General features: G+C 40.4%; 1 protein-coding gene across 1 annotated transcript in view; it reads right to left on the reverse strand.

The window, feature by feature from the left end:
• The window catches only part of SYTL5 (synaptotagmin like 5), a gene marked incomplete at both ends in the record, with an annotated part of 59,430 nt that extends 48,625 nt beyond the window's left edge, over window positions 1–10,805 (reverse strand). Inside the window, one exon of the mRNA XM_082498743.1 lies at window positions 10,687–10,805. Within this exon, the coding sequence (XP_082354869.1) occupies window positions 10,687–10,805 (119 nt within the window). The remainder of the gene's footprint in view (window positions 1–10,686) is intronic.
• Window positions 10,806–11,322: the final 517 nt, after the last annotated feature.

Here is an 11,322-nt window from a genome sequence, read left to right on the forward strand (position 1 = left end):
AGTTGGTCTAACTTACTGGTACAAAGGTGACAGCTGTGGTTCACATCTAAGTACAACAATAAACACATATTCAGCTTTACTCAGCTTCCCCACATCCGTACTGGGTTTACATGGCAAGGTCTTGGCAGTGGACAGGCTTCAGTGGTGGCCTCTGTGAGATGAAAACAGGGGCTGTGCCTTTGCAGGCAGAGCCGGTTCCAGCTGGCTCCAAAACAGATCCACCACTTGCCAAAACTGAGCCTATCAGCAAAACTGCTGGCATTTCTGTGATAACGTATTTAAGAAAGGGTAAAAAAAATCTGCACAGCAGCTGTGAGAGAGGAGTGAGGAAAATGTGAGAGGAACAGCCCTGCAGACACCAAGTCAGTGAAGAAGGAGGAAGAAGTGCTCCATATGCCAGATTTCCCTACAGCCCGTAGAGAAGACCATGGTGAAGCAGGTTGTCTCCCTGCAGCCCACAGAGGACCCCATGCTGGAGCAGGTGAGCATGCCCTGAAGGAACCTGCAGCCCACGGAGCGCTCACACTGGACCAGGCTCCTGGCAAGAACTGCATCCCATGGGGGACCCACACAGGAGCAGCTTGTTCACTGTAAAGTTGTAAAAGTTGTGAAAGAACAGCACTACAGTGTACTGTCCCAAGTGTTGCTAATGTCTTTGGAAGTTTTTCTACAATTAAATGCCCCCAGTGTTACATGGTTCATTCTAAAAGCATTCAACAAAGCCCAACTCAGTAAGCTCTTATTTTAAAATACGCAGAGGAAAACAATGGCTAGAACTTGCCAAACTGTTTGAAGCACAAGCTCCTTCCCCGCACAAGCTTCATCTTTCCAATGCCGAAGTCCACAACACAAAGTCACACAATAGTTGAGGAAGGCTTGGAAGGGATCTCTTGAGATCAATGTAGTCCAATCCTCCTCCTCAAAGCACAGTAAGCTATATAAAGTTGCCCTGGATTTCTTCAACTGTTTCCAAGGATGGAGACTCAACAGCCTCTCCGGGCAGGCTCATCTAGTGTTCAACCACCCTCACAACAAAAACATTTTTTCTTCTGTTCAGATGCAATCTCCTGTACTTCAAATTTGTGCCCATTGACTCGTGTCTATTCACTCAGAAGAACCTGGCTCCATCTTTAACACCCATCAGGGGTTTATACACATTGATAAGATCCCCCTAAGCCTTCTCTTCTCTAGGCTGAACAGTCTCAACTCACACAGTCTCTTCTGATAAGAAAGAAGCTCCAGTCCCTTAATCATCTTTGTCTTCCTTCACTGTACTTGTTCCAGTATGTCACAGAATGGCTGAGGTTGGAAGGGACCTCTGGAGGCCATCTGGTTAAAGACTCCTGCTCAAGCAGGGCCACAAAGAGCCAACATCCATTGCTCTCCTCTCATCTACCGAGCCAGCCGTTATATTGCAGGTTATCAGGTTGGTCAAGCCTGACTTTCCCTTGGTGAATCCATGCTGACTATTCCTGTGGACCTCTTTGTCCTTCATGTATCTGGAAGTCATTTCCAGTATTTGTTGCTCCATCACTTTCCCAGGGATTGAGGTGAGGCTGACCAGCCTGTAGTTCCCTGGGGTTTCCTTCTTGCCCTTTTTGAAGATAGGAATGACATTTGCTTTCCTCCAGTCCTCAGACACCTCTCCCAATGACCACGATCATTCAAAGATTATAGAGAGTAGCCTTGCAATTACATCTGCCAATTCCCTCAGCTTTCATAGGTACATCCCATCACTGCTCATGGACCAGTCCAGCCTGTCCAGCTTGTTTAAATATTCCCTAACCTGATTCTCCCTCCACTGAGGGCTAATTTACCTTGCTTTGGGCTTTCCCAATTATTTCAGGGGGCTGGGATACCTGAAGATCTGTCTTAACAGTAAAGACTGAGGTGAAGAAGACATTGTGCACCTTGGCCTCTTCCACATACTTTGTCACTAGGTCCCCTGTTCCATTCAGCAGCAGGCCCACACTTTTCTTAGCCTTCCTTCTGCTGCTGGTGTACTTGTAAAATATTTCTTGTTGCTTTTCACTTCCCTTGCCAGGTTTAACTTCAGGTGGATTTTGGCTTTCCTAATCCTATACCTGCATGCTCAGACTCCCAGGTCACTTCTCCCTACTTCCACCTTCTGTACATTTCTTTTTACGTCTATGTTTTGTTAGGACCTCCTTGCTCATCCATGCAGGGCTCCTGCCACCTTTACTTGCTTTCCTGATTGTCATGATAGACTGTTCCTCAGCTTGGAAGAGGTGTTCCTTCAAAAACAAAAAAAAACCACCCAGCCTCCTCCCCTAAAAAAAAGAAACACTGAAGCAAAAAAACCCACCCCAATCAGCTCTCTTAGAATCACAGAATCACAGAATCATCAGAGTTGGAAGGGACCTCTAGAGATCATCTAGTCCAACTCCCCTGCTAAAGCAGGATTGCCCAGAGCACATTACTCAGGACTGCATCCAGGCGGGTCTTGAAAATCTCCAGAGAAGGGGACTCCACCACCTCCCTGGGCAGCCTGTGCCAGTGCTCTGTCACCCTCACCGTAAAGAAGTTTTTCTGTGTATTTGAACGGAACTCCCTGTGTTCTAACTTGTGCCCATTGCCCCTCGTCCTGTCACTGGGAACCATTGAAAAGAGCCTGGCTCCATCCTCCTTCAACCCACCCTTTAGATATTTGTATGCCATAATAAGGTCTCCCCTCAGCCTTCTCTTCTCCAGGCTAGAGTCCCAGCTCTCTTAGCCTGAGAACTCTCAGCCTTAGAACTCTCTTCTCCCCAGTACAGTCTCCCATGAGACTCTTCCCAGCAAGTCCCTGAACAACCCAAAATCTGCTCTCCTGAAGTCCACAGTTGTGATTCTTTTTGATTTCTTCCCTCCATTTGGAATCTTGAGCTCCACTCACGGTGACTGCAGCAAGGTTGTCCCAACCTTCACATCTCTGACCTGTTCTTCCTTGTTGCCATGTTTATGTGAATATGCTTGGTATGGACCCCCTTCCATCCCATTTTCTTGATTACAATGTTACTCCTGTTCACCTCACCCCATCAAATTTGCTTGCCAACCTGGACCACCACTTCTTTACCTGATCACTGGTCATTCTCTCTCTACCTCATCTTTTTCATGGTCTCCTGTCAAAACTGAGAGGTTTTGGACAGTAGAACTGCCAGCCAATGTTCAACAGAGGTAGTCTTTGAGAGGCAATTGTATTTTCACTTTTTATTCAGTTTTTGCAAAGATGTGGTCACTCACACACCATAGAACTAAGGGGGTACGTACAATTCAGTTTCAGTTTCTTTGGGGACATGAACATCGGCAGGCAAAACAACCTGAACCTTGCCCAAGTGTCAGGGTGACTCAGAAGATGAATATTGTTAATCCTCGAATCTCAAAAGGGTTAAAACACTAAGCACTAGCACGAGCTCATTTTTCGTACCAGATTTATTTCCAGTGGCTCGTTTTTACTTAATAAAATAAAATCAACAATGACTTACTGCATTTCAGGAACTCCACAGGCAGTGTGATGCCATCGTTTTGGTAATTATCAGTGTGTCCTATAGACTGCATCCATGTGTCTAATGTTGAAACAAAAACTTTCACTGACCTCCTTTCATTTCAGCCTTCTCCCTCTCCCTGCAACTTTCAGGCCCTTTTGTGCTTAATTAGAAGCATCATTGAGCACAAAAGGTGTGGTTTAAAGAGTTCCAATTTAAAATAAGGAAATGTCTATCAGCCCAAACCAATAAACAGTGCATTTTTAAACAAAAGCTTGCTTAGAGAGCAACATGTTGAAAATGTTATCAATATTCTTTTAACATTAAAAAGTCTTTATTCCTACTATCCAGTAGCGCTGACTGAAACAGTATTTTCCCCTGCTTATCTGATACAAAATCTTGAATTCTTATCAGATGATAGCTGATCTGCCAACAGCATGAATTCTGAAAAGTGTCTGTTTTCTTCTTTTGTTGAGTTGCCTTTGATGACTTTCAGGGAACCAAGATAAAATAAATCAACTCACAGCTTCTCTTTTCACTTAATCAAACAAATAAAATAGAAAAATTTAAAAAGCAAGCAAACAATGTATGGACGGATATACCAGATATGAACTTTCTTTTGGGATTCCTTATACTATCTGGTGAATCGAACTACCGATTGATGGCAAGAAACATGTTCAGATCTTAAGAAAATAAAGAATGAAATGTCTTAAGGGCCAAGAAGAGTAGGAGAGGGTGGGCTGATTTTTTTCATCTGAAAAAAATCCACCAACATAACGGCCTCTAAACAACCACAGCCTAGCTACACTAGGTACACAATTTTGAAAACGGCTAACAAGCGCAGCATGTAGCTGGACTGACTTACCACCAACTCTTCAGTCCCCGTGACAAGAACCAGCTGTATTATAAACACCCAATTTCCTTCTGCCATTCTAACATTTGAGCTCTCTTTAATTTTGAAGCAATCTAATTAACCATGCAGTTAGATATTTGTAATCTCAAATATTAAACAAGAATTAATCTTTATCAATCCTCTCCTAGTAATATGAAAGAGAAAATAAACCCAGCAGAAGCCAATTTAATAAGCTGCTGGAGAAACAGAATCCTATCACACGCTGAAGTTTCTAAACCATTTATTACAACAGCTTTTTGACAGAAGATAGCAATTAAAAAGAAATTTGTTACCACCAAGGATAGCAGAATACTTAGCCATTCCTCTAACTGTGAATTTATATTAAGAACTCTCTACTGTCTGAGAAAATAAGTTAAGTGCATTGGAGAAGAGTTCTGCTGTAATTAGTATTTCAGGTAACACTGAATCACTTAATCTAGGCCTTTCCAAATGGGGCCTAAAAGGTCCATATAAAATATCAAAAGCAGGAAACAAAACAAACAAGCAAACAAAGAGACTCAGTCAACACCGAATTTGAGAAATGGCTCAGATCCTAGATTAAGTCCATCTAACAAGTAAATATGAAAAACTGATGCCTTGAAAAGAAGAGGGAAAAAAATGCAGGCAGCAAGAACCACAATCCTACAAAGGCCAAACCAAGAAGCAGCAAGCAGTGGTAGCTCTTGACACAGTTGCCCACCACCTGTAAGAGGCACAAAAGAGGCCCTAAAAGAGTCTGACTCTTCCCTACTGATGCTAAAAGTCAAGGGGGTTAAAGGCGCTCGTTCACAAATGCAGCCTCCAGAGATGGAATATTCCCAAATCCTTATAATCCTGCAAAGAGGAAGAATCAATGAGAAGCCTTAACAGATCTATTTTTTCTTAATAGTATACTTTACCCTAGAGAACATTTATTCCCCAAATACAGGAAAGTAGAATAGCTATACTGCTGCAAGTGGTAAGACAGTCACTGCTGAAGCCATTCACTTAAATGAATGCCATCATTTCCTCTAACTCTGTAAGCACAATCTACTTGCTTTGAGTCAGGTAACTTTTTTTTTTTTTCCATTTCAGTAGATTTTTGGAAGACTTTTTATTTTGAAAAATTTACCTCATATCCTCTCTCTTTTTTGAAAAGCCACTGTCAAATGCAATGGTATACATGATTCCTCAGTTTGGTTTTCTCCTGCATCTTCCTTCTCCCCACTTCAAATAACCTTTTTCAGCTTAAGATGTAGAGTGGAAGAATCCCAGTATTCCTAATTTTATTTTGCCATTCCAAATTTCCAGGGTTCAGAGTCATAAAAAATTACAGTTAAAAAAAACAACACACAAAGCTGTCCTCCACCAACTATAATGAAAGACATAAGCAGGAAAAAAAGTTTAAATATATGAAATTGCTCCAGTCTTGCACCTGTTCTTAAGAAATTTCTGTTTCCTGCACAGATGAGCTGACATCCTCCTTCTGAAGTTGTGCAGCTGTTAACTTAGAGAATTTTTCAGTGCAGGAACAGGAATCAACACATTTCTGGAGGCTAAGGGAGAAATTTCCTCCCCAGACTGATTCCCCGTACCTCCTCCAAATTCAACCAGATTCCCTCCACTGTCCGACATAATATTTGGAAAGTAATATTTAATATTATTAACATTTCACAAAAGGATGGGCTATTACCAATTTCCATCGAGATCTCCTTGCCATGTAAAATCTAGCTATTTGAGTACCTGAAGTATTTTTAAGTTCTTATTTTATAATCACAGATTTTCACATTTTGCTTATATAACAGATCTGTATGATGAAAACTGCCTTAAGAATATCTGAGTACAGAGGTATATTGGTGACAACAAAAGGAAACAGGGAAAGGGAAAGAACGAATTTGCAAAGGAAAAGAGAAGCAGTGTAATGAATGGCAGAACAGAGACCACTGAACAGAAGGAAAGGAGGCACGGGAACTGAAATGATATTGGATACTATAATGAGGACAAACTTCCACAGCTGAACCTTTTTCTGAGCAGCTCCCTCATCCTCTCAACTACAAACTGTTAATAAGATTTAAAAAAAAAAATAAAAATGCAAATTGCTTGTTGGTTTAATAGTCTTTGATAAAATAAATTGTACCCAGGGTATGAGAATTAATCACCATTAGAAATTCTTTCACCAGTGGACTATCTTCATACTTGAAGAACACTGGAGAGCAAAACAGGTATCTCTACCCTTACAGTACTGGCAATAGTAACTCCTTTTGATGGAAAAGTCTCTGGTTCAAAGAATAACAATGTGTTAAATTCACCTGACAAATGAGACACAGCTGCCAGACAAGAAACCTCCAAATTTCTCATACCTGTATGGATAAGCAATATGCTTTAACATAAGGACTCTTTCCTTAAAATATTTATAAAGTAGTTTTGCAAAAACAGAGACCACATACAATGCTATATACTGTCTTGCAATAATTTTGTGCTTATAAACACATCCAGATAAGTCAATCCCCATTCCCATTACGTGAAGTTGGGGTTTTTTTCCTAAAGTACTTGCCTGTAGTTACCACATGGTGGTATCCATGCTAAGAGTTTCTGCTATATCATAATTAAGTTAATACCCTAAATTGATTCTATGGATCTCTTTGGGCAGATATGGAGATGCCATTTTAGTTAACAGAAAAGAGAGGAATGCCAGCTTTCATCTTGAATACAGAACTGGGGCTCGTGCAAATCTTACACAACTTGTGGCAACCGAAATACTGCGGGAATGATTCAAGTAATAACCCAATAAAGCTTTATCCTTGGAAGAAACTGGCATGTTCCTTCTTTGTTTACTCAGTTCAGCAATTATTACTGTGGTGTCTCCATTTCTAAAAGCGCGGTAGTCACAGCTTTGCTTCCTAAAGGATGAAAAGAACCTTAGTATTTTAAACACCGGCTAGGAAAATAGTCAAGGTAAGAAAGCAACATACATTAGCATTAAGTGTCACGCGTGTTTGCTCTGTGGTAGCATAATAATATTGAGATGAAGAGCTAGCTCCAAATGCAAAACGCTATGACCATCAGACCCCGTTCCCTGTGTAGCACCACAGCTGGGGAGGATGCAGCGGGGCTGCTGTTGGAACAGAAACAAACCAACAACAGTCAGATGAAACACGCTTACTACATGGTACAGCCCACTTCTGGCAAATACATTCTTTCAATTTAGTATTGATTTCACGACTTGTGACACTAAACATTAAATGTGATAAGGGTTTTCATAAAAAGGGTCTTAAAATTAAAAAAAAAATATTTAAAAGTAGTAAAAGGATGGGGAAATATGGAAAAAGATACATGTTTCAGTTCAAAACATTCAGTTCAGAATATCTTGACTGATATTATCTGGATGCAAGTTTCTCCCGGCAACTCACATGCTAAAAAAAACCCAACTTTTTCACCCTTGGTATGGTCAAGTTCACTATTTTTAGCTATTTTAGCTCTATGTAATTTCATGATTTCACCCAAATAATTTTAGCATTTGAAAACAATCATACCGGTCATTCGGCTGATGTCAAAAGTACCGTAGAGCATTGTTTAGAACACTGTAGGGTATTTGCACAAGTAATCTACTAACAGCTTTAAATCAATATTCAAAGGAAATTTCCAGTCACACAAGATGCACACTTAAAGTTAAGAACATAAACCCTAATATGAATATTTAATTTAATTTAATCAGTAGGTTGCTTACTTGTGTTATCAAAATTAGACCACAGAAAGAGCACTTGCTGCCTTCTATGTTTCCCTCACGTTTAGGTGAAACATTTGTACATCAACTAAAATGCAAGGACAGCCCCCTGCACTTCAGAACACAAGTATGAGCAGTGATAGTGAAAATAACTCTTAACAATTTCATTATTAGGACATCCTCCTATGCTTACTATTGCTTTCATGTTGAATAGAAAGACCCTTTCAAGTTACAATGGCTTCTGAAGACTAATAGGAACAGAAAAAAACAATTATCCAAACAGATTCAGAAAGACTGGAACACACTAATAAAAATTCTTCAGTACACTGTACAAGTAAGCGTCTTGCCAGAATGAAAAATGCCTTGAAAATAAATACAAAGGGACCTGTTCTCCTGCAAAGTACTTCAATAAAATATATAACAGATTGCACCAAATGGAATTCTTAAGGCAACAAATGTTCCTCTGAAGTATACTTATAAGCCATAATTAAAGATATCCTTGCCAAGCTGTATTCAGAAAGAAAAATTATGAAGTCTCCTTGGAAGCAGTTACCCACCCAGTTCTTTATAGTTTGTGTATCTTGGAAGTCTTTTATAGACTACGTTCCACCATTATCAGGCACAATATGATCTAGTGACAATTCTCCAAATATACTCTGAATCCGAAACCAAATGGTTCGTATACAGGTGCTAGAAGTATGCAAAAGCATCACATTGCATTGTCAGACTCTCTTCATTTTCATCCTTTTCTTAGGGTGCTCTTTCCGTTTGCACCAAAACACAGGCCAATACCACCTGTTGCTTTACTGAACCGCATCCTCCAGGGGGGTGCCTTGGGTTCCCAAACTCAGTAGGTTTGGCAAAGTGACTTCCAGTAGTGCCAAAAAAGCAGAAAATTAGGGGGTTCAAGACATTGTATTAAAAAAAAACAAACAACCACACACCAAAAAACAACAACAACAAACCCAGACCAAACCTACAACAACAAAAAAATCCACCACAAAACCTCAGGAGTTTCAACTTTCCACTTGAGATTGGGAAACAACAGTAGTAGTAGAAAAGAAAGCTTTCTGGGAGTTTGAGAAGCTCATGATCTGATACACTGCTGTACTTCATACTGATGCCTTTAATGGATGACTACTGGCATATCACGTATTTCCAAGGCCACCACCTTAGAAAACTAAAATACTTACTTTGAAACGCTTATTCTATTACAAAACAGAGCACAAAGCCTGGAACAAACAGTGCTCCATCTGTTTTCTTGTGTTCTGTTTTCTTCTTCATCTGACAAATCACGAACACGATGAAATGATTAATTTGCCCACACCACCATAAAGAAACACCTTTCCTTCCAGTCTTGCAGCAGAAGCAGCAACCAGTTTTAGCCCACTCCATTTAGATGAGCCACTACGTTTCCCCAGTTAAATGTCCAGCACACCAGTAGGGGCACTGCACTTAGACTTGGTTCTCTCAAGGCAGAAAGACTTACAAAACCGGTTGCTAACTCTGCATGGATTTCCAAATAGTAGTTTTATACAAAAGAAACCTCAGCAGGTGCTGGACGGACATCTCTGCAATGCAGAATGTCTAAAATGCGTTTTGGCAAATCAAAGGGAAGAACAATGCAGGCTGGCCTTGGAATACACGGACAGAAACCAGCAAAGGCCGGAAATCTTCCCTTTGCCATCCATGACGCTCAGCAGCCTCCCCAACGCAAGTGCTGCACACATCCATGCTAAGCTTGTCTCTTAGAACCAGCACTGTATAAAAGTTTAAAAGGGCAGCGGGGAGAAGCGAGAGGAAGCAGCAAAACATGCTGGAAAAGCATATGAACTTTTGCAGAATAGATACTTAGCCGAACTAACTGAATTTGAGTCATCTAAAAGAGCTGACTCTCAGCCTGCCTCCAGACATTGTTCTCTGAACTTTGATTTTTACCTTTTTTCCTCAGAAAAGAACACATGGTCTCTCATATTACATTGAGTTTCTACTTCTCCCGTCAGCGACTTTTGAGATCCATACTTGAGAACTTCAATTTTATTTATTTATGAATGAATCTAAGTAATTTGAAAAATGAAGTGTCCCTCCCTCTCCCTATTCTGTAAGTGCTGCAACAGAAAGAGAAAGGTCACTACCTCGGATTTGCCCCATGATGTATGGAATCCTGTACTGAGGCAGACACCTACTTTCTCTCCCTGTGACACCTTTCAAACTTCCCCTCTCTCAGTCAGCTCCAAAGGGACAAAGCATGCAGTTCCTCTCAGAGGAAGAAAGTTCAGGAGCCTTACTAAAGCCTTCCATTCACAGGGGGCAAATTCAGCCAAACTGGGCAAAATCTACTGAATCTGAAATATTAAAAAAAATTTGCCATATATTATTGCCCTTGTTATCTTCGCTACTTTTTTTTTTTCCTTGAAGCAATGGATAAAATCTTTTGTTTACAGAAGACCACATACCAACCAATTTTCTTTCATTCTAATAAATATGCTTTAACTGTGTTGCCTCCCACCACTCATCCTTCTCCCAGTGCATCTAGAAAATCTTCACTGGGTGCCATAGAAATGTCTGCATCACAAAATATATTTTTAAACAATATTAAGAGTTACCTTATCCTTTTATCTTCTACTTTTTTCAGATATTCATCTCTCTTCAATACTCCCAATATTGTTTCCCTTTCGTGCTCCAACAAGAATGACAAATTGATGATCTCCAAGTGCTTCGTCATGATTCTTCAACAGCCACTCTTTCAATGACTGCTTTCTCCAATCAATTCTTCCAGTGATTTATTTGCACAAGTCCAAAGGCACGTTTGTATCAGAGCTCAAAGCTCCACACAGTCAGGAGGTATTTTAAAAAATGCTTCTTTAAGTTAACCAGGTGTCAAGATTGCATTGCTTTGCCTTCCGACTAAGCAAGAAATAAAGGTTTCTTCTTTTTTTCTTCCTGAAGAAAGCCAGTCATTTTCCTGGTTACTGAATGCCCCCGTGTCCTGGCTGATGCTCACTGGCACGCCGCAGGCCTTCAGACTGCATTCACAAACAGCTGCAGGATCAACGTCCTGGCATAATTGTAGTTTGCGGCCACAAAATAGCTGGGTATATTTATTTCAAACTACCTGAAAGTTAAAACAAACAAGTGTAGTTGATTTTGACGTTACCATCACAGCCTGATTTGAGAAAGGCTTAATCTAGTAATGGTTTGAAAGCCACCAAAGAATGGCTTGCAGACTGTCAGGTTATCTC

Source organism: Vanellus vanellus, assembly GCF_965231255.1.
Source record: "Vanellus vanellus genome assembly, chromosome: 1".
Lineage (NCBI taxonomy): Eukaryota > Metazoa > Chordata > Aves > Charadriiformes > Charadriidae > Vanellus > Vanellus vanellus.